Here is a 25,970-nt window from a genome sequence, read left to right as displayed (position 1 = left end):
GATTTTTTGTTTCTTTTTTCTTTTTTTTATGATATATCCAGACAACACAAGCGCCGCAGCAGCTAATAAAACGTGGTTTTCCATCGTTATACGGAGTTAAACTGAATGCTCAAACCGGCTCACCTTGGCTCGCGAGCGCGGCTCGGAACTTTTCACAAATAGCTCTGGTGCCACGGCTCGCGAGCAGGAAGTCTGAGCGCGCCTCGCGAGCCGCGCTCAGCCGGTCTGGACGCGGCTAATAATGATTATGTTATATCACAGTGATAATCACACTCTCATTGACAGATAATAAATTTTATTATGACGACGTGGTTGGCGCAGTGGTAAAGTAACTGACTACTGAGCCGACGGTCCCGGGTTCGATCCCCGGTCAGGGCAAATATTTGTGTGATGAACTCAATTATTTGTTCTTGGGTCTGGGTGTTATTATCTATATATGTATTTATAATACAATATTTATCGTCGCCTAGTACCCACAACACAAGCCTTAATTGAGCTGACTGTGGGACTCTTAGAGATCTAAGGTGGGACTAGGTCCATTTGTGTAATAATGTCCTATAATATTTATTTATTTATTATTTATTTATTTATTATCTACTTTTTCATCGGTATGTGAATAGAAGACACTATTTGTTCTTTCTTTAATTTTTGTTTGTCGTCGGCTTTGCATGCATTATTTTTTTGCGAATTTACAGTTCCGTTATGTTAATTTTTAGTTTTTAACATAAATCTTAATTCGACGTGGTTTTTACTTTTAATTATCTTTTCCGCCTGTAGATTGAAACTTATATATGTATTATATTGATTATAGATATTATTATCTTAAAATTAGAATTAAGTTTGTTTAATTAGAAAAATTCCATGCGAAAATCAAGGTTTATCAAAATTCAAAAATAAATAATAGGCTGATTAGGTCTATGATATAAGATATTCGTATTTCGTAATGATTAAAATCGCAATTTGCCGGTAGTTGTCAAGGGTCATCGAACTTTTTGGGTTTACAACTTACCGGTTTCAGCGATTACAGAGATAAAATAAAAAAAAAAATGCTGTAAATTACGTTTATATATCCTTTTTGATGGAAGTCAGAGGCCAGTGAAGCGACAGCGCTTACTTGGTATAAAAATGAGTGAGAAATGTGTCACCATTTAGGTCATATCATATTATTAAGGCTTATACATGCGCTAATAACCTTGACCATACTTGACGGATCTCAAACCTCTCCCGCTGCACCTTCTTTTTTCCTCGCATTTTGTATTTAAAAAGATACCAATCAGTGAAACAAAAAATCCTCGTCAGGGACTGTTGTGTAACTGATAATTTATTAAACATAAAATTTTCAGAGCTCTAAGTCAACAGGTTACGAAGTTTATAGAGTATTTGCGGAAAAATCGATGACCACGGCACATTTTTTTTCTAGAAATCTATTAACTTTGGAAAAAATTCCTCGCGAGCAATTAAAGATCAAAGACCATCCTATTTTATATATTTTTTTCGGTATTGTGCTTTATGTTGTACCAGACTTTATAGAGGTTGAACATAGTCGAAATTGCCGGGTAACGCCTTAAATGTGATCGCGGAATTAGCTTCCCCGGACCCGGAGGCTGTGGGTCTGCATTTTCCCACTAAAAAAGGAAGGGAATATCATATTATTATGTAAAGACCTAACTAATTTAATGAGATTCAAAATATTCTCCTTTAATTATTATTCTGTAAATCATAATTATTATTTGTATACTTAGTAGTACCTAACTAGTAGGTATTTGTAACGATTTCCAGATAGGCTTAGAATCAAAATTAGAATTATGATGATTATATTATAATATATTGTACACGGTATAACCACAGTACTACAATATTATTTCCTATAAATCAAATATTTATTTTTTGGTATGTTATTCGCAGTCTTCGTTTGTTAAGTGCAAAATGTTTTGTGTTCCCAATGTCTCAATTGACCTTGCTTTCATGTGACAAAAGCGCAACATTTATTTAAAACAATTATATTGGCTGCGTTTTTGCATATCTCGAATTTTATATTTTTGTTTTTATTAAATTACATTTAAATGCTTTATAAATATATTTTTTTAAAGAATAGAAATAATCCCGCCTCGTGATCGAATTTTATTCTTTATAAATGTAGGTATATTTGCATATCTTTATAAAATTTAAATCGACACATTTAAATTATTATCTATTTTGGTGGAAAAGACTTAATGCATTTGAGTGGTCTATAGATTTGAATTAATTTTTACATGCCTTAAATGTATCTACTATCTACTAATGTAAAAACTAAAAATACATTTAGGTATTTTTTTCTAGACAAGATTTGAAATTCTTTTCTGATTTCGATATATTTCTGTTTTTTTTTGTAAGGTTTCGTTAATGTATGGAAAAAGATCTTAAGAAAGAAAAACCTTAGAAATTTGTACCAAAAAGAAAATTAATAAAACATGATAAAACTTAACGGCCTTTTAAACTTCTCGCGTTTGAGAGAAATCGCACAAATACAGAACAACGTCTGTAGTTAAGGACTTGGGCCCTTGGGTCAGTCGTCGTCGTCGTCCTCGTCGCAGTATAATATCATAATATATTATTTTACTTATTTATTAATCTCAATACCAAGGATAAATGAATTACATAACATAAATAATTGAATATTACATAAACACGTAATCTGAGTTCGACGCCTTTAAGAGATAAAATTAAACAAAGCAATAACCTATAACTATAACAAAAACAAACAAAAAAGAGATAAAATAAACCTCGATCGGTTTACGTAAAATGTACAATAATATTATATTTATGCAAGTATTTCGTCCAAGCTTATGAATAATTAGTACAGAGAAAAGCAAACATCTTTAAAAGAGGTCAAATCGATATACCTATCCGAGTATTAAATAATAAGAGTAATACCTATAGAAACAATGAATCCCCCTTTACTACGCATAGTAATAACCTTATTGTTGTGTGGAGTATTTTAGTATCTATCATATCATTTATATGATATAACTAATATAATTATGATATTCATAATATTCTTACTCAAGTCTTCACTCAATTTTTTTTATTTATGTAATTTTTTTCTCCAAGTGTTTTTTTATAACCACAGATACGTCACAAATGACTACAGAGTATACTTTATCAATATTTAGAGTAGGTATATTAGATCATAGAAAAGAAAAAAAAAGATAATTTGCGCGTCATACACGGTGATACACCTATGTATACATAGCTTGCAAATAAAATTTGTAGCTAAAAAATGTGGAAGTTTTGGAGGTTTTTATAGATTTTTTTCTTTTTATAGAGTCAATAAAAAATGGAGGTGCTTTGACGTTAGTTTGTTATGATGTATAATACACACTTATACCATATAAATACACACGTATATAATATACTAGTATATTTAAATATTATTTAATTTATGTTCTGATTGCCGGAAAATAAATTAAACTAAGTAGGTATAACCCTACACTTAGGGTTCTTTTGTATCATTGTATGAGATGGACTGCATATAAAACAAAAAAATATAATACATAAATGAAAACGCATATTTTAACATTTTAAATTTAATTCGAATTTTAAAAAACATAACTGATTTCAAATGTACTGTTAAACACTACAATAAGACAGATAATAGTAATCTAAGACCCTAGTATTTCTTAAGCGTGATAATTAATAAAAAAATGTTTTTAGAATGAGTCAAAGTACCTAGTTCTATCATAATTGCTGTAATAATATACTATTATTTTAATTTGAGACCTCTGTAACATAATAATATTTAAACGTTTATTTCAAATACGGAGAAATACCATCAAGAGAAATACTTGTACAAATTATTAGAATTAAGTTTAAAACACCGCAAGTATTAAAAATGCAACTATTTATATATTTAAATATGTATTATTGTAGTTTTAAACATAATATTTATTAATTTACTACTAAAACAACGAAGGACTCGTTAAGAATCAAAATAAAAAAGCTCGGTTTTTAATATGTAATTAAATCTAGTACCTAAATACCTAGTACCTAATACCTATAGTAAAGCGCGTCACACACGGTGAAGATACTATAATATTTTATCTTAAGGCGTTACCCGGCAAATTCGACTATGTTCAATCTCTATAAAGTCTGGTACAACATAAAGCACAATACCGAAAAAAATATATAAAATAGGATGGTCTTTGATCTTTAATTGCTCGCGAGGAATTTTTTCCAAAGTTAATAGATTTCTAGAAAAAAAATGTGCCGTGGTCATCGATTTTTCCGCAAATACTCTATAAACTTCGTAACCTACTGACTTAGAGCTCTGAAAATTTTATGTTTAATAAATTATCAGTTACACAACAGTCCCTGACGAGGATTTTTTGTTTCACTGATTGGTATCTTTTTAAATACAAAATGCGAGGAAAAAAGAAGGTGCAGCGGGAGAGGTTTGAGATCCGTCAAGTATGGTCAAGGTTATTAGCGCATGTATAAGCCTTAAGATACTGTAATGTTTTATATTACAGTATCTTAAGGTATCCGGTATCAGCGTTCTGACCATCATTTTTATTTTTGTCATTGCGTGTAGAACCGCCATCCTGTTACAAATGACCCGAAATTTTGTGGGTGTGTGACGCACTTAATACGTGCGTCTATAAACCATCCAACGAAGAATTAATTAATATTAAAATTTAAAATCACTAAAATTGTCTAATTGTATTTAGTTTCTTCATCCAAATTTAACAAAACATTTTTGATAGAAACTATAAGTACAAACATAGTATAAATATACGGGGTGTCCCACTATTGGTATACTAAGCGCGAAGGGACTTTTCAAAATTACCTACGTCAAAATTTTTTTGCAAAATTTTTCCTGAAATCCATGTTTTCTTCTTTAGCTTCGCGCAGCCGACATATACCGCTTTGCTAATGTGAGCATTTTGTCTATGAAAACATAATCTTAAACGATAGCTCACGTGCTGGTGGCAAAGTTGGGCGGATTGCTTGTTATGGGTGTACACTGTACATAAAGAGTTTTAAAAATTCATCAATTTGAAAAAAAATGCGTCTGGAATTTTATAAGTATTTTTTACGAACTCAGCGTATGCAAAAGCACAAAACTATATAACCTCCTTTGAGCTTAGTATACTAACAGTGGGACACCCTGTATAAAATAAAAATAAAAATATACGCTACGAATAATTGATAACCTCAGTTTTTGGAAATGTTGATCGTACAATATTTTTTACAACTTATACCTACTAGCAAGTCCTGCAGAATTTCCTCCCTTCTATTACTACCTTGGTCCTACATATTAGATACCTACTTTATAATATGAATTATGAACTAGGTAATATGATGTTATATGAATAAGGGCCGATTTTTCAATGCTTGGATAAAACTTATCCGTCCAATAAAGTATTACACGATAATATTAAAATGCTACGTAAACTGTCAAATACGGGCAATTAGAATACGTTTTTAAAATGGTAGTTTTATACATTATTCGACGAATAAGTTTTAACCAAGGATTGAAAAATCAGCCATTAATGATATTATTTGAATTACTTAACCTACCTATAGCTTTACACGTTGCCATTATAAGATTACTGTTTCCGTTTGTACAATGACTATAATGACAATAGTTAATGCATTGTGGACCTTGAACCAAGATAAAATATCCTGTCCTAATGCGGGTCACGGTTTATTTGCACGCGAAATTTCGTCCCAAATCTTTTAACGGTTACCATTATTGAGTAAGAAGTAACAAACATTCAATTATTGCGTTGAAGTAAGGACACATACATGAGTATCGTAATCATCATATTTCATTACCATAGCCTAGTATAAAGAGATTATATGGGACACAACCTGATGTTGTTTAGGACAGTAAGAAGACATTATCGTGCGTCTTTATTCTTTTTTTTGAAGTTAACTAGGCAGTACCTAATTATGTAAAAAATGTGCCCTCAGGCAATCGAACTTGACGCGATAATTGAAGAGAATTTTAACCTTAACCTGGAAAAAAGGTCAGCGTATATATTATTTTTCATAATATTGAGTTAGATTATGGTATTTAGGAAGCAATTAAAAATGATTTCTTAATTCTTTACTTATTATATAATCAGTTTTATGTAATGAACAGGTTATCGTTCGATCGAGACTGTAAGGTAGCTTAATGTTGAAGTCCAAGGGCTTTTAGGGCCCTTGAATAACGAATGGATGAAAAATTAATAACCCTTATTAATTAGAGATGTTATTAATTTCATTGTTGTTAGTATATTACAAAATATTATATTGAATATAGCATTGATGACTGATCTGTAATAGAGCTTACGTGCAGGTGAAAGTTTAGATTCAAAATAAAATTTCACACAAATATTTTCTTTTATAAACAAATAAATATTAAAAAGCTTCTTGTTTATAACATCGATTAATCCCTGTTATACTAGATTAACACAGATCATTAACTATGTTATTTAATTAATCTCGCATGGTTAATGTGTTAACCTTTTACGTCATAAATAGAATTTACTAGACTGTTCGGTAAAATAATAATTATATTGGAGACCAAACAGTCGTGAGGTCATAGAATACAAATTAAAAATATTTTGATAAGCGACCAACAACGTAGCTGTAGTAGTATGTTTAATCTGTAAATTGTTGTTTATAAAGCGCTTGAATTTAAAATTCTGTTTACTCTGTGGTTAAAAATAGGTATATGTAAGTAGGTACTATATTATCAATGGTACTTATAGCTGATATTGCAAACAGATTTAACAAAAATGTGCTTATAGCACTCAAAAGAGTTTTGCAGTGGAATTTTACTGAAGTTATTTATTGTATAATATTTAATATTTATATTATTGATAACCTTTGTAATAAAAATCCGTAAATAATTGATAAGTTACAATATAAAATAAATTTCTCGATAAAAATTAAAAATTTCTTGTAAACGTCGCATCGATTGTTTGATGATCGCAAATCGCAATTTGAAGGAAAACTAAACAGCGAATTTTTAAACTTACTTTTCTCTAGGTATTTGCCGCATTTTTTCTCTTTTTTAGGGCGGACAGATAATTAATCAATAAACATACAGACTATACCTAAATATTCCAATCAATGCTCAAACAAAAAATCACGTCACTATTAGTATTATCCAAATAAAGTTGTTAATTTGACGATGACAAAACAATAACAGGCGTTTATTTGATGAATTACTATTGAGATGACGAAGCATAAATAGAATATTTAAGTCTAGTTTTTTCATATTGGAGATATATTTGAAATTGTTTGATTTTTGAAATAGTACTAAGCTACGCAAATAGTACCTATCTAGGTAATTAGGTATATTATATTGTCTTGGAACAATATGTAAACTAGACACCATGTAAACTTGTAAATGTATATTTTGTAAATAGATATTATATGCTTATGATATAAAACAAACACCTAAACCATGACAATATAGATTCATATTTCAACGTTTACTTTGTAATGTAGTGTGAATCCTTCGTTTATTAGTATTGATTACTAATTTTAGTTGTCTACATTCCTCGACTCAATAATTAATAGGTAGATATATTACGTTCCTTAGACGTTCGTTATTTTCAGTGTTGTGAACTTGTGATAATTGTTTGGGCCCGGCGACGCACGGGCTGCCGCTGATGGGGTCACGGACGAATTCTACCTATACCCGTGGTCCTGTCGTTGATGCGGCTTGACGGAACACAGTGGGGTTTTGATCGGTAGGAATCCGACATAACCCACGGCCCCTTCCCCGGAGGCCGTGGTGGGTATCGGATGGGTGCAAGATTTCCCCACTTAAAATAATAATAGTTAAAAAAACTAAAAAACACGCTTTTTATAGAAAACCGAACTAAAAAATATAAAATTTTATCAAATTAGTGTATTGTCATCGGTCCTCAATAAATCTACAAAGTTTGTACGAAATCTGGCCGTTTAAAGTGGGTCAAAATCGCGCCCAAAGAAGTCGGTTATAAACAAACATACAGGTGAAGCTAATATAAAGCGTGTAAAAAAAGGCAGCTTAGTTACACTAATAGCATGATTGCCGAATTATTTGCGCGAATATGCATATGAGACTGAAAAAAAAGCATAATAGGTAAAATATAAATAAATAATAATATAAAATACTATTTAATAATACGTGAATCTATAAATTCTGAAAATATTATCCTAGAAACGAGTAGGTTTGAACTTCGACCCACCTTCGACCACACTAAGGTTTTACGTCATTCATTGTTTTTAGTTAATAAATGAAAAATAAAGACAAATTAGCTTAATTAATGATGTGAATTTGCATATAATTATTCAATTATTATATTATTAAATTCTAATATAAAAAAAACACATTGAACTTAACGTCATTCTAACGAGTATATTCTAAGGTTATCATAATATTTGATAATGCGTATGAATGTGAATTTTTATGACCTCTAGTTATTCGTTGCAAGGATGGCAAAAAAATGAATACGCATATCGATTAATGTTTTAAAATTGTTTTAATAAAATATGTATTATGAATAAATTGTTATCAAGTAAATTCTATTTTTAATATTCCATGGGATTAGAGAATCAAAAAGTACTGTAGTGATACATTGACGATAATAAATTATACGATATTAATTATTATTGCTACTACATATATATACTAATGAACATTGAACACTGGAAGTTAACAATTATTGTGATAACTTGGAACTTATATCATATTACAGCATTACGGCTTACAAAAGTTACAACTGATATACCAGGATATCAAATGTGTACTATGTAAACATGATTTTTTAAACAAAATATGACAATCGGATTTCAAGTTGCTACAATTAACTTACTAATTATACGCACATTTTCTCTCTAGGCAGACAAAATTGCGACTTTTATCAAAATTGTTCAATAATAGTTTCAAAAATATATTTGTATGCATGTTCTTACATCGAGGTATACTTATATATATATAACATAACTAGCTTTCCGCCCGCGGCTTCGCCCGCGTTTTCAAAGAAAAACCCGTTCCCGTAGGATTTCCGGGATAAAACCTATCCTATGTCCTTTCTCGGGTATCAAAATATCTCTATATCGAATTTCATGCAAATTGGTTCAGTAGTTAAGGCGTGATTGAGTAACAGACAGACAGACAGAGTTCCTTTCGCATTTATAATATTAAGTATGGATTACTTTAGACAACACGCTATTTGCAACATAACGATAAAAACAACAAGAATTGAACCCGTGACCTCCAGACATGCGGTCAAGTGCGATAAGGTCTGCGCCATTTACCCATTTTTAAACCTAATTACCCATATATTAAATATATCGAGTAAATTGTAGTTTTAATGAATAATAAATTCGTTATATGTACATTATTACGGCATTAATTTAATAAATTAATAAGTTTATTTTACAGTATGACACCGAATTTCCAATGCAATTTACTTCAAAGAATGTTTTTGGAACTTAATCAAACCCACATTTATTATGCTAATCCAAGCAAATTCAAAAAATTGAAAACATGAAATCCACGTATGTCTTCCAATTCTAGTAATAAATGGAGAACTAAAGTATACACTACTATAACTAGCTTTCCACCCGCGGCATCGCCCGCGCAGAAGAAAGAAAAACCCGCATAGTTCCCGTTCCCGTGGGATTTCCGGGATAAAACTTATCCTATGTCCTTTCTCGGTTATCAAAATATCTCTATACTAAATTTCATGCAAATTGGTTCAGTAGTTAAGGCGTGATTGAGTACCTAACAGACAGACAGACAGAGTTACTTTCGCATTTATAATATTAGTATGGATATACAAAGATCGAGAACATATTACAGTTACAAAAATATATCAACAAAATTCACTAGGTCATAACTCATACATAATATTATAACTGTGTGAAAAAGTTATAACTGTTTACATTTCACATACCTATCATAAATCAGCGGTTATTGGTATAAAATTATATACCTATGTAAAAATAACGTGCTTCGTGTTAAGCAAATTTATTAATTAATAGTAATAGGTACTACTAGTATAGTGTTATCTCTGGTAATACAATAGCATAGTAAATACTAGGTATATAGAAACATTTCTATTCCTTAAAATAACATAGGAACAAATTTACTCAATCTATTTACATCATTTTTCCAAATACTGGGTGTATTGACTTCAAAATAAATTGAGAACTGTCTCATTTAGTATCTTATCTTCTTTTTTATTAAATTATATATTTTATCATCGTAAGTATTACTGATTACGATTAGTATATTTATTTATTCTTTCACAGTATCCTTTTTAGGGTTTTTGACCTCCCTGAATTATTACTTTTATAAGATTGATCTCAGCACGAAACATTTTTGACTTACAATACCGGTTTTGAGATATAAAAGTAACAGTGATACAAAATCATGGCACATGGTCGAGGTTAACGAACTCGGTTCATATTTTTCATAAATACAGAAGCAAATGTGAAAGGCAAAGGGAACTGAATGTTGTGTTTATTTACCTTTGTGTAAATAATGTAACGGGGTAGTGCATAACAGGATAACTGTATTACAAGAGCTGCCTTTGTTTTAAATAGTGCATAAGTGTTATTTTTAAGACGTTTTTATCCGTTTCCTCGATTTTAAACTACTTTATACGAACAGATTTATCCTAAAGAAACCTAAAACACGCTCTCTAATAAAATAAACTCATGAAATTATTGTATTGTCACCAAGTGAACAAAACTTTAATTAAATCCGTCCTATTAAAATTGGTCAATCGAGTCTGTAGGAGACGGCTTCATACTTACAAACTTACAAAAAAAAAACAAGAGAAATCATAAAGAAAAACAGATAATGCTAAAAGTGTTATAATAAATTGTTAGTGTTAGAGCGGTAGATATCTAATGAGCAATGACTAATGGCATAAGCGATAAAGCTTATCAGCATTAAATAATACAGTATTGTATTATTATGAAATGTTATGTTTTTTTGCTATTTTTCTGTTATTTGAACCTAATACATGTAGTACACCAGCTTCATAGATATATTCTTCATGAATAAACTTAAAATGTGTCCCAAGTTATTAAAAAAGTTATGAAAAATTTGCATACATTTTTCACATCACATAACGAGGTTTTATAGTCACTTAACACTTTATCTCTCTCAGTCTCACTGATTTATTTTAACACATAATAAATTAATAATTAATGTTACTATCATATTATATTCAGATTTTCTTCATATAATTTAAAATTATTCTGCATTAAAATCCAATTCCAAATTACTCGCGGAAGTATTTTTTCCGGAAAGGTAACAAATATCTACCTACTAGATTACGACCTACAAACCACTAGACCGGTTTCGATTAATTTATATGCATCTATGTATATCTATACTAATATTATAAAGAGGAAAGGTTTGTATGTATGTATGTATGTATGGTTTACACGCATAAACTACTGGACCGATTTTGATGAATTTTGACACAGACAATCTTTAGACCCTGAGAAAGAACATAGGCTACCTTTTATTGCGAAATATGTACCACGGGCGAAGCCGGGGCGGACCGCCCTACAAACCACTAGACCGGTTTCGATCAATTTATATGCATTAATTAATAATTTTAATATGAGTGGCACATGTTTTACCATGACTTGGTTCAAGGTAGGCTTTAGGAGGTTAACAACATACCTGATACCATACTCTTGTAGATTATATAAAAAGGGATTTTATAATTTTGATTTTGTAATTATTATCGCACAAAGACAGAAAATAAATCTTATGTCATAGATATAAGTAGAAGTATATTCTACTTATATCTATGACATAGGAAAAATCTTCAATCCTTTTAAAAGGTTCTAAAAACTGTATCAAATTGCATTTGGTTACTACGAGGAAATGATTAAATCGGTTGCAATTTTGTTGCAAGTAAATGAGTAACTACACTTTTTATAAAATAGGATATCGATGACATAGAATGTAATTGCGTATAATATAATTTATTCAATATTAATAGGCGATCATTATTTATGAAGCAATTAATGCAATAATTACTAATAAGTGCAATGATTAAAGGACAATCAATTATTTGAAATTATCTACCGGCAAAAAAGAGGCATTGTTGGAATGTTGGCCGAGTGTTCCTATTTTGTGTGATAACAACTTAATACGAATGTTGATAAACAAATGGTAATTGCGCTTTTTATAACAACAGATGGACTTGTAGAATTAAATTACATAAGATTGATTTATAGTGTTGAATAGGCTTATTATAAAACTATCCTATTACTATAAAGATGAAAAATTTGCTTCATTGTTTGGTTGAGCGGGCTATTCTTCTAGGTACGGGTCTGAATTTGATGAATTCTTTCAGTTTTAGGTAGCCCATTTATTGAAGAAGGCTGTAGACTGTAGAGTGTAGGTAATCCATACTAATATTATAAATGCGAAAGTAACTCTGTCTGTCTGTGATCTGTCTGTTACTCAATCACGCCTAAACTACTGAACCAATTTGCATGAAATTAGGTATGGAGATATTTTGATACCCAGAAAGGACATAAGTAGGCTACCTTTTATTGCGAAATATGTACCACGGGCGAAGCCGGGGCGGACCACTAGTGCTATATAATATCATGACGCAAGACCAATAGAAGCAAAGCAATGCGGAGTATGTGCGGAGTTTGGATTATTCTATGATTCGGCTAAAACCGCGGGGAACAGGGCACAGCGAGTTTTATATATGTATGTTCTTAGTTGTGTGTGAGTGCGAGATATAGATGAGTGCATAAGTATAAAGAGCCCTTTTTTAAGTGCCGAATACCGAATCAAGAGGATTTTGAACTCGTGATGTAGATACATTACTTACTCAAATGTTGGCAAAAAATTCAACGGGCAACAGGTTTAAACAAAAATAATACAAAAAATTAGCCTTAATTGTAGGGATTATTCGGAGTCGCGAACATGATTACCTTTAAAAAATCCGACATTGATTAACATGGTCTCTCATAATAATCTGACCACGAATTCTTTGTTTGTTTATGTCCGGATGTTAGTTGTAAACCCATTGAAAATTTGAAAATAAGTCGTTTTGTTCCCGTTTAGAAAATAACTATGGCCAGATCTTGGAAGAAATTTTATTTTCTAGAAAATAAACTACAATTAACTAATAACAAAGTATTTTAGATTCATTCAAATTATGGGGTTGCTGAGGTGTCGAAAACCTTTGCGAAAAAGCCAATTAGAGCGAGCGCCCACGAGCAACTTTGTCTCCGCAACAATTTTGTCTCCGCAACTATTTTGTCTCTCCAGCCATGGGCTAGTATGAAAGTGCGCGTACGTAGCGACGCAACTCCCGGGAGACTTTTTTGTCCGCGGGTTCGGAGACAAGCCCGCGACGCAACTGTCGCCCTATCTATTGGTTTCAATGCAAGTGCGCGCACGGCGACAAAAATGTTGCCAAGCGACGGCCGCCGGCCAGTTGCCGCGTAACCGGCGTAGCGATAATACCTATTTATGTCAACGTATTTATTCTCGTACACTGTAGTTTTAACCGACTTAAAAAAAAGGAGGAGGTTATCAATTCGGCCGGTATATTTTTTTATGTATGGACACCGATTACTCCGAGGTTTCTGAACCGGTTTACGTGATTCTTTTTTTTTTTGATGCGGAATGGTGTGGAATTGGTCCCATAAATTTTATTCGGATAAGCCCAGTAGTTTTTATTTTATGAGCATTTTCGTCTGGTCTCGATAACTTAAGGGGGCGCATAAAGCAAAATAACCAATCTTCTATTAGATGATACGTGTAATATGCAAGACCAAATCTAAAAAATAAAATATATATCAAACTAGATGATATGTTCAACGATTCTGTTTAATCAAAAACATAAAATATTAAAATTTACTCGATAAAAAAAAAATCACCAAGTTAGCTCTAATTTTCACACTTTTACGTTTTCTACTTGACATGGTAATACTTATTATGATTTTTTTTTCATAAACAATTATATTAAAACATTTGCAAGATATTTGTCAGAGCATTTTGTGTAATTACTTTTAGTTTTGGTTTTATCTGCGATAAACCACAAACCAAAATCAAACGTTTATCTCGAGAAAAAAAGAGCGCCAAAAGTGGTTTATCGCAGATAAAACCAAAACTAAAAGTAATTACACAAAATGCTCTGACAAATATCTTGCAAATGTTTTAATATAATTGTTTATGAAAAAAAAATCATAATAAGTATTATCATGTCAAGTAGAAAACGTAAAAGTGTGAAAATTAGAGCTAACTTGGTGATTTTTTTTTAACGAGTAAATTTTAATATTTTATGTTTTTGATTAAACAGAATCGTTGAACATATCATCTAGTTTGATATATATTTTATTTTTTAGATTTAGTCTTGCATATTACACGTATCATCTAATAGAAGATTGGTTATTTTGCTTTATGCGCCCCCTTAATTGAAATGTAGCAAGTAACTTTGATTCATTTTCAGGAAACCGATTGAGCTGAAATTTTGTATACGCATGTAAATTGGATAGCGATGAAACATTATTATGAGATAGAGCTGATTTGATGATGGAATCGGAAAGTGGCCATAGGAACTTAGTAATATATTGACTCAACTTTATCGAGGTTGAGCTCGTTTGATTCGTGTTGAAAAATACACTAAAAAGTATTAAATAAAAACTACTTTACTTTTTACAATTACGATTACATATCTATACTAATATTATAAAGAGGAAAGGTTTGTAGGTACATATGTATGGTTTTCAGTTTTCACGCATAAACTGCTGAACCGATTACAATGAAATTTAGCACACATATAGAGAGTAACTTGGATTAACACATAGGATAGGTTTTATCCCGGAAATCTCACGGGAATGGGAACTATGCGGGACAAGAGCACAGACCACAACCGTCTCTTCGAAAACCATGTTGATAAATGAAGAAAATTTTAAAGAAAAAGTTGCGTTGCTGTCGCTTTCGTGTGCGCATCGTTCAAAACTTTGCGAGGAGACAACGACAGAGACAAAATAGTTGCCGGGCAACTAAGTTGCTCGTGGGCGCTCGCTCTGAAAAGTATATTAGTTTATCCATCTTTCTTTCAACCGATACAATTAATTGAAATGACAAACATAAAAATTAAAATACGTAAGGGAAGTCACAAGCATCCACAGCATGATCTTTGACTCAGTATCAGTAATTACAGATCGTAAAAGATTTATGCAGATTGTTTAGTGAATCAAACATAAAAAAATATATTCTTGTTTTCAATTAATAAAATATTCATTAAGTTTTTTTATATAAATACTAGTGGTCCGCCCGGCTTCGCTCGTGGTACATATTTACGTTTTCTCTCCATAAGAACCATCCTCGTACTTCAAGGAATATAATAAAAAAAAGAATTGTCGAAATCCGTCCACCCGTTCACGCGTGATGTCGCGGACAAGGGAAATAGAGATTAGGGATTCATTTTTAAATACATAGAGATGTAATAATTTCACTGGTGTAGTAATTACATTATTTAGTATAAATAATGCAAAATAGTATTATGAAAACGTACTTCGTATAGCATATTATAAGTATGTATTAGGGTAAATATTTATCGTTACCTAATTAACACCTGTTTTGTTTGCTTGAATTATAAGACGGGTAGTATTAATTTATATAGGTACGTGTAGTGCGTACATTATTTAGTTGTCATATTTAATTAGTACTTAGCACTTCCTTTAATTACCTTCCCATTATGGCTTACTGAAACAGAAAATACGAGGTAGGTACTAGGTACATCTTAATGGAATAAATAAATAAATTATTGCTTTTATATAAATACCTACATGTACCTACAAGTTACGTATACAAAAATGTTATTCATTTATTATTTATTATAAAGGCATTTCTTTTTTGCTAAATATTTAAAAGGTTTGAAATATTTGCGGAATGGAGGAAAAAATTCGAAGCACAACCGCATTGAATTTATATGCTAATAGTGTGCTAATGCCTAATAGATTGGTTGAAATTAGTACTGTGTTGTGGTCTTGTTGTGGTTAACAGTTAATTACCGTTAGTTTCAAGATTTTTATACCTACAAGGTGAAGTGCGGCTATCGAATTTTGAATAATACTAATTATCATTAGGTATATTTTATAGAGCAAGGACAAACACACAAATTTTGGCATAAACGTATGCAAATTAAGAACTGTATAAAGTAAGCAAAAATATAAAATAAAACGGGCGGTGCGTAGGCGGAAAACTACACGTATAAAAAAGTAATTGCTATGCTTTTTTAATAATAAAATATTCATCGTTTGTAATAAATAAAAACTAAACAATAAATTATTTGTTAGGGAGAAGGTCTTCGAGAATAAATATAATATAGTCGTATATAAAATAATTGTAGACTTTGACCCAGTTCCTTAGGACTGTCTTTAATAAATACAGAAAAATAGCCATTTAAAATTATACAATAACAATAATTATAAGTTCGTCATCGTTCCAGAATTATTATATTTGTAATGAATCATTACAGAATTACTACAGGCTCATAACGAAATAGTAAAAATTATCATAAACCCAATCACATAACTACTGCGTAATAATTTATGATAGGTATGTTTTGTACATTTTATTATTTAAAAGTAAATCAGTCGGATTTTTTAAATAATGAATGGCTATGTAAAAAATACATTCTCAACGTCTTATTTGACTATTAGAGGAGAATATTTCGTAAATACTAATTATTTTATTATCACTCGACGTTAATAGATATTTAAAATTTCCTGAAAATATAGATAACACGATCGTGACCTAGCTGTGATAAAGTAGATATATTGCGAAAAAAAAATGTTTAATAATCAACATAATTTTTATCTATAGGTACTAATATTATAAAGAGGAAAGGTTTGTATGTATGTATGTTTGTATGTATGGTTTTCACGCATAAACTACTGGACCGATTTTGATGAAATTTGGAAAAATAAAATTTCATCAAAGTAAGGTTAATTTAACTTAGTATTTCTTTGAATGTTTGAATAAAAGTACTTAAAATTCCTCGAACACATTTTGGATGTCTCAGTGTCTTTATTTTTGTATAAAAATTTCTTCTTTTAAATTCTGTGTAAACAACAAAGACACGAACGTCCCGCATCGAAAAAATTGAAACGCGCCTTAGGCGCTGACTCCACGAGCGAGAGAATCGCGACGAGTCCGCCCTTATATCGTCGGATAATCTCCACGAACGAGCGATAATTCCGCCGCGTATCGTCACGAGTCGTAAAGGAATCGCAGCGTTTCCGCGGCGACTCGTAACGGTATCACCAAGTTTCCTTGAAGAGAACTACGAGAAGACCAGAGGCAACGCTGAAATGACGCTGCGTTTGACAGCGGGCCCGCCGCGCGCTCGTCGCTAGCCCGCTGCTGGTCGCGGCGGGCTAGCGACGATGTAATGACGTTTCGCGCGCTCATTGCCACTCGTCGCATCGCGGCGATAATATCGCCGTGTGGAGACGGTTCCATAGAGAGTGTATAGAAATACGTGGCACGACGATAATATCGCCGCGATTCTCTCGCTCGTGGAGTCAGCCCCTAAGGTTATTGGCTATTAAACAAACTGGACAATGAAAATCAATAAATTGTCTCGAACACTTTTTAGATATTGAATAAATCTTTAATTTAAGATATATATATACACATTGTTACTAATTTAGTTTTTTTTAAACGAGCTCCTAAAGAATTACAGAAACAAGTCAAAATCACTGTAAAATCGATACGGCCTCTTAATATATTTTAGTTTATTATGATTTATGACAAAAATAATTATGACTAATATATGTTTTAGCCACAGGTTTTAGCATACTAAAAAGAATTATACAGCATACGTCAGTAATATAATTTAAATGACATTATTTGCCATCAAAATTAATTATCTCACTAAAAACTTTTGCAGATCAGATTTTATATTTTGATGAATATTTATAAGAATTAGTTGTTTGATACTTGTTATTAAAGTACCGGTTTAACAAGATATTTTAACTGATAGCAACAATTAAGATTATTTTGATTTGCGGCAAATTTTAAGTTTTTATAATAATTACCATGAGAAGTTGGTTTTTGGTTTAAAATATTCCGTTTATAACAATAATCGTTAATTTGATTAAAAATGTTTTTTATTCATAAAAATGTTTATATCATTCCGTTCATTAAAATATTTTATAAACTAGTATTGCACGCCTCATAAGCGAAGCGTTGAGGTGGGTACTACTGTCACTTCGCGCAAAACTTCTGATTTTTCAAACTTAAAATGTCTTTATGTATCATACATTGCACTTGTAAGATAATACATACACACACATATTAAGAAAAAACACTATTTTTAACGTTCATGATATTTTTGATGTCATTTTTGTTATTTAAACTAGTTAAAAAACAGTTTAAAAAAGTTCTGTCTTGGACGTCCGTGTGTCTGTATGTGCGGATCCTTTTTCTTGTTAACACGATAGCGACCGAAATACTTTACTAATCGAGTCTTTTTTTTTTCTCTTACGCTTGAGTATGCTCAGGAATAGAACCCTTTCATTTTTCAGAGTCTGATTCGATGTGGTTTAATTGTTATTAAATAAACAAAAATAATAATTAATAAATATTTATTAAAAAAAAATTATGAGGCGTGCACTTTTGGATTTTCCAAATTATTTTATAAATATAGTTGCTGGCGCTACGTCCACCTGAGTGCAGATGAGAATTCGAAAGTACAGGTAGATTTTTCCCCTTGTCTCCATGATTTTTGTACGGCGTTGCGGAATAATGGATTTAAAGCAGCATTGAAATAGTATGACACAGATGCCGTACAAAATGGTGGTCCACAAAGTCGGAATTTATTTTTATTTTCCGACAATTGCTGGGGTAAATTTCTTCATTTGATTTTGTACTTTATACAAAACTATAGAAAGAGCATTCAGTGTCAGCTACTAAAATTGAAACATTTACGTGTGATTTTATTTTATTTACGAATATTCTTTACACAATTATCCACATACCTAAGCATTGATAACGTTCATTGAATTAATTTATGAGTCATTATTAACTAAGAAATTGTTAATGTTCCACTAAGATTGATAAATTGATATTTACACAGATGCACTTGCATTAGCGTCACATACTTATTTATCAATAAATTATTATTATTAAGACTTATGTCATCCGATCCGATATTTTTTTATTAAATTCATATATTTTTGCAGCGAGCGTGGTCACGGGAGTGTGCGAAACGTCGGGAAAATAATAATATTATGTAGCCTAAATCGCGTTTAAAATCAGTTAAAATATTTATTTTCTAAGTGTAAATAATACTCGCGTAAAATGTAACACCAGAAAATTTTGTAAAAAGTATTCCGTTTTTTTTAAAAAGGGTTTAATAGATAACTGAAGTACAAGAATGACTAAAGTGGTAATTCATTTAGAAACACAGGTGGTGGGTACTTAGTTGACTGGATCAAAACTTAATCATATTGTTATAATATTAATATAAGAGCCCACGACGGCCAGACTTTCCTTTCTTTCGGAAAGTTGAAAGTTTCTCTGTATATGTCTCCTATACAGATAAGAACGACCAGCGACTATCAAGTTTGGGTTGTGGTTACTTTGGCAGGAAACAGGTAGTAAAGTTGTATAAAATAGTACATAACTTTCATTATAGTTTAAAAGCTAAATTTTATATATGTTACTTGGGGACCTATAAAAAGATATTACCTTAAGAGCCAGACAGTTTTCATGGTTCTTACATCTAGCCAGACACATTTAAAAAATAACTAACATATCATCAAATTCACATAACTACCTAAAAGCGTAACAAATATGAAATAACTCACTAAAAACATTAGTTAACTATAATTATTAAAAAAATAAAAGTATAATATATAAGAAATAAAGTTATTACTTATCTTTTACTTAGACTTATGTTGATGGAATTTCACGTATCTCGATGACACAATAAAAAAGTCATCGGGATACGTGTAATTCCATCAACATAAGTCTAAGTAAAAGATAAGTAATAACTTTATTTCTTATATATTATACTTTTATTTTTTTAATAATTATAGTTAACTAATGTTTTTAGTGAGTTATTTCATATTTGTTACGCTTTTAGGTAGTTATGTGAATTTGATGATATGTTAGTTATTTTTTAAATGTGTCTGGCTAGATGTAAGAACCATGAAAACTGTCTGGCTCTTAAGGTAATATCTTTTTATAGGTCCCCAAGTAACATATATAAAATTTAGCTTTTAAACTATAATGAAAGTTATGTACTATTTTATACAACTTTACTACCTGTTTCCTGCCATTTGGAGTGGGAGTCGAGCATGCTTCGGCACGAATTGGGCCACGCTCGCACCGGGGAAGGTACCACACCCTCACAGAATATCGGCGCCATAGTGACAGTTTACTGTCGCGTTCCGTACGGTGAGTGAGGGGTCCGGAGGCCCACATCCCTTCCCATCCCCTACCCATCCTCTCCTTCCCTATCCTCATTCCCTCCCATCCTCGCCCCTTCTACCTAACTCCTTCCTTGTGGACAGCAACACATCCACTTCCCAGTGAAGTGGATGCTTATGGGCGGCGTGTATCGCTTAACACCAGGCGACGCGTCTGCTCGTTTGCTATCCAATAGCATAAAAAAAAAAAAAAAAAAACATATTTGAATAACACATACCTAAAAGGTTAAAAGATTTTAAGGTTTTAAAAGGTTTTAAGCTTTATGAACAAATCACACGTTTCCGAATAAATATAAAAACATAAAAATTGTTTATTTTAATGGATTATTACTATTGCACGCCTCATAAGCGAAGCGTTGAGGTGGGTACTACTGTCACTTCGCGCAAAACATCTGATTTTTCAAACTTAAAATGTCTTTATGTATCATACATTGCACTTGTAAGATAATACATACACACACATATTAAGAAAAAACACTATTTTTAACGTTCATGATATTTTTGATGTCATTTTTGTTATTTAAACTAGTTAAAAAACAGTTTAAAAAAGTTCTGTCTTGGACGTCCGTGTGTCTGTATGTGCGGATCCTTTTTCTTGTTAACACGATAGCGACCGAAATACTTTACTAATCGAGTCTTTTTTTTTCTCTTACGCTTGAGTATGCTCAGGAATAGAACCCTTTCATTTTTCAGGGTCTGATTCGATGTGGTTTAATTGTTATTAAATAAACAAAAATAATAATTAATAAATATTTATTAAAAAAAAATTATGAGGCGTGCACTTTTGGATTTTCCAAACTATTTTCTTCTATTTAGCAAAATGTAGGATAATAGGAATGCGCATACAAATATCTCTTTTTCTTGTCGAATAATTTATCGTGTCGGATAATGTAAAGATGTTTAATGTCAAAGCTTATAAATTATGTTTTCTTATTTCTACACGCGTATTATGTCATTTGATTCATTTCGATAAAAATATATATGTAACGATAAAATGAAATTAATAAAACTAAACTATTCAATTTGAATCAAGTTTAAGAAATTATTACAAATACCTATGTTAAATTATTTAGGATTATTGTCAAATTCAAATAATTATAATTCCTTATTAATTATTAAACTTATTTTATAGTTTTTTTTTAATATTTGTCGTTTAATGCGTTGTATAAACTTGATATACTTTATTAATAGTTTTCGATAACGAGTTTTTGACCACTAGTATTATATATTCAGAATATCTTTTTTTATATATAATGTACTTAGGTACGTGTATGTGTACGTAGTAAAATAATTACTTACTTTTGCTCGTAATTCCTGAAGAAACGGTCATAGTAATGTTCCTAAACTCAATGTCCACATTAGTTGGCGGGGGCATATTGATGTGTAGTGTCCTGCACTCATTGTGTTCTTTGCCCCTAACCTTCTGCCCCAAACCTTGTAATAACGCTAAGGCACTCGACATTTTGCCCCTTAATAATGCACTTTGTGTATCACTTGGAAAAAATAATAAAAAATAAAAAAATGTGTCACGATTTTAGTACATTTTAAATGTCTATAAAATTTTTGTTTTTATTTATGTAGATACTTTTAAAATTGCGCGATTATGTATCAAGATAATAAATATTGTATTGAACACGCGCGCGCGATTCGCGGTTGACGGTACACTGCGCCTGCGTCGCGCGGCTTACGAGATTATTTATTTACTTACCTGTTATTATTATCAAACTTTTTAATTTTTTTACACTTTACGAGTGTGTGTATGAAGAACGGTTAACTGTAATGTTAAAAATATTTAAATATAAATGTGGTTTAACATGGTTCAATACGTGGTGTTATTTAGTGTTTATTTAAGTTATATTTTTCATTGTCAGTTCTTTTATTTAATAACAAGGCAAATCAACTGGTTTGATGAAACACGTGAGCCATTTTAATTCATAACATAGTCCTAGTCGTAGCAATATATCAAGTATAAAGTAACTGAGCTAGGTATAGTCACCTGAGTCACATACCGGCCATACCGCCCTTACATTTGCAGATGAAATTATATCTCTAAAATGAGTTGACAGATTTTTTCAAATGAAAGGGATAAAGAAAGAATGAAGGAGTGGACTGTGGTACGGGTCTCTCATTCAAACACTTACCGAACGATACAAAGTAACATTCACATGGTATGTACAATCATGTAGATAAAAAAATCAAGTTCCCTCAAGGTATATAATATGCTTAGAAAAATATATCAAGATTGGACAAAGAATTACGTCTGAGTATAATATAAAGTTGCATGTATTTAACTATTTATTTTATCGTCACAAATTAACAGAGTAACTCTTATTGATATCATTATCAAATTAACATGGATTTTCCAAATAGTTGGAAAGCGAATACCCAATTGATTTATTAATTGCTTTATAAATTACATAATAAATAATAATAGTTAAAAAAAACTAAAAAACACGCTTTTTATACTCACTCACTATAGAAAACCGAACTAAACAATAGAAAATTTTATCAAATTAGTGTATTGTCATCGGTCCTCAATAAATCTACACTGTTTGAACGAAATCTGGCCGTTTAAAGTGGGTCAAAATCGCGCCCAAAGAAGTCGGTTACAAACATACAGGTGAAGCTAATATAAAGCGTGTAAAAATAGGAAAATTTTTATAAATATGGTTCGTAAATACAAGATTATGCATGTACAATGTACATTGCCCAAATGTGAGATAACCTAGTTACTGGTTGGTACATATTTCGTGTGCCCGTTGTGATTATTATGTACTAAATGGACTATTTTGATTAAATAATTATAATTAATATTATATAATGCAAAATCTATTTAGTTTCACCCCCCGCTTGGCTTCGCTCACAGTATTACAATATTTATAGATATTGTAATACTGTGCTTCGCTTCTGTTGGTCTTAGCGTGATGATATATAGCCAGCCTTCCTCGATAAATGGGCTATCTAACACCGAAGGAATTTTTCAAATCGCACCAGTAGGTAGTTCTTGAACAAACAAACACACTCTTCATCTTTATTATATTAGAATAGATATTAGATAATAATCCTTCTTCTTCTTAATTCATAAACGTGAATGTTTATGATTATGGCTCATAGGGTGGCTTGTTCTTTGGAACGCTGAAACAATTGATCTGTATAAAATACCTATAGTACAAAGAGAGATTTTAGTCTGGTTTAGCATATTCGCTACTAGATGTAGCTAGGTACTCCTATTTCGTTATTTTCCAAATGACTTCAAAGATGGAGGTTCTCAATTCGACTGTATTTTTTTCTGAGAAAGGGGCGGAACTTTGTATAGAAAGTGGAGAGCTTTGTTTTTTTTACTTTTTGTGATACATTTTATTTTCTGCCTGAAGTTATCTGATAATTGTCTTAGCTTGTCAGAATTTCCTTATTTTATAAATACAGTAGAATCAAAGTGTAGTGATTGTAGTGATATGGTAGTTAAAATATTGGAGTCTCCGTTCTATTTAATAGTTGAAGGAGCATTTAGAAAACCATAAACATTACAGAGTATCTTCTTGAATCTCCTTCAGAGGAACGAATTTTGCATCGATTATTTATTTGCGTATATTTCTTATTTCAATATAAGCTTTATTACTCTCAGGAAGCACGATTTATCGACAAAACATTATTTATTTGGTTAATTTGCATAATGTTTAAATAAATGATTACCATTTATTATTGCTCGTGAATTAGTCTAATAAAAAACGAGTCAAAACTTATTGCAATGCTTTTTTCTTTTACAAAATTTAAACGCCAGGAATAATATTAAAATATTTCTCCGTTGATAAGGTAAATTAATATAAGTATTCTCCTTTTATTTCATGTTTTTGTTTTGTGTGTCATAAGAAATATGTTTGCATAAAAATATAAACTAAAAGGATATCGCTAAAGCTACGTATTTTTTGTTGAATTTTATCACGACTATCTTTCTAGCTATCATACGGTTAACATATAAAGAAAAAATACAATACTATCATATTTTATATTAAAACTACATACTTTTATATAATTTTATAAGAAACTGCACTGTTTTAACTACACACCATAAATTCAAATAAACAAGGTTACAGAAACGATGTTAAAAATTTACAAAGGGCGGATTGTACATTTTTAATATCGTTGATTATGACGATATCTAAATTAGTTGTGCGTGTATCGTTAATATTAATCATATGAGTGTAAATAAAATCGTTGAATAGAATTGTTTACTCGCAAAAAGGACAGCCGCTTATGTAATTGTTTACTTAGGTTTCTGTTTTCTGCGTCGTTTTGGATTACATTCTTTAGGTAAGCGATTTTATTTGATACCTACTTTAATTTCCAATACGTATTTCATTGTAACTTTAATCAGAATTGTTGTAATAATTATTATGAATTCTTTATAATTATATTGCTTTTACGTAACGAACGAACGAGTAGACATTTTTTATTGAACATTTTGGTGTCAATGAAATATTATTAGGATTTTAACAAAATTTGCAGTTATACGAAATATAACTGTTTCTTAGCTAGCTATTGTTATGTTAGTCTAGTCGGTACACAAAAAAACTTCACAAAAAAAAACTTCATTAAAACAATTTTTTTAGGTACTAGTCTGCAGGTTCTGTTTTTTGGTTAAGCTTGTTTTTTTTTTTTTATAACAAGTACTTTTTTTAAATTACATTAGCGGGGTATTGCTTATCTACTACGAGCAGAATGTCTAAGAAGTAAGAACCTATAAAATTTGTACTTCAGCTTTGTAACGACATTCAGCAAATAAAGGCAATTTGAATTTGAATTTGAATATGAATTTAAAAATTGGCAAAATTGAGCCACAATTATTTAAATTTATGATAATTAATTTATGTTTATGAATTTTTATTTAATAATGAAGAGTTAACACAGCCTATAAGCTTTTTTGGATAAACCTTTTGTGGAATGTAAAAATATAATAGAGCAAGAGCCCACGATGGTCAGTCAGCCTTTTGTTATTTTATAAAACCCATATCATGACGTCTTAAGGCTGCGTTGTCACTAGAGATATGAGAGGATGCGTAGCGAGGGACGTGTCTGTAAAGAACCAATAGCATTGCTTCAAAGACCAAATGAACCGATGTGATTGGTTCTTTACAAACACATCCCTTCTCTTCATCCTCCCACATCTCTGGTAGAAACGCAGCAATATTATTTCCATCTACATAATATGTGACACGAATCAGAATAAACAGCTTACGAATGGGATGTACCTATATTTTAAGTTAATTTCAATCATTTGGCTTCAAAAACCTTCGAAGTCTCATACCACAGTCATAACATAAAAATGTTTATGGTTTAACCACAGTAAAGCATAGCCAATGAGTAACAGAAATGTATTTTTAGCTGTTTGACTGGCTCATAAATCATAGTTTTTATTATTGAGTATATTATATTGGATTTATATTTAGATTAAAAAAAACAGCTAAACAATAAATATAATAACCTTGAAATATATA

At 31.0% G+C, this 25,970-nt stretch overlaps 1 protein-coding gene across 1 annotated transcript in view; it reads right to left on the bottom strand.

Annotated features, from left to right (window-relative positions):
• LOC149908805 (ATP-binding cassette sub-family G member 1-like) overlaps positions 1–22,128 on the bottom strand; it is a 40,208-nt gene extending 18,080 nt beyond the window's left edge. The window contains exon 1 of the mRNA XM_090120375.1: positions 21,775–22,128. Coding sequence (XP_089976501.1) covers positions 21,775–21,937 — 163 coding nt within the window. The 5' untranslated portion in view covers positions 21,938–22,128. The remainder of the gene's footprint in view (positions 1–21,774) is intronic.
• Positions 22,129–25,970: the final 3,842 nt, after the last annotated feature.

This window comes from Colias eurytheme, chromosome 4, assembly GCF_061535395.1.
Source record: "Colias eurytheme isolate Ceu_HAF_F1 chromosome 4, ilColEury1 Martin Lab GWU primary, whole genome shotgun sequence".
NCBI lineage: Eukaryota > Metazoa > Arthropoda > Insecta > Lepidoptera > Pieridae > Colias > Colias eurytheme.
Note: the sequence above shows the minus strand (reverse complement) of the source record. Positions and strands in the feature narration are given on the sequence as shown.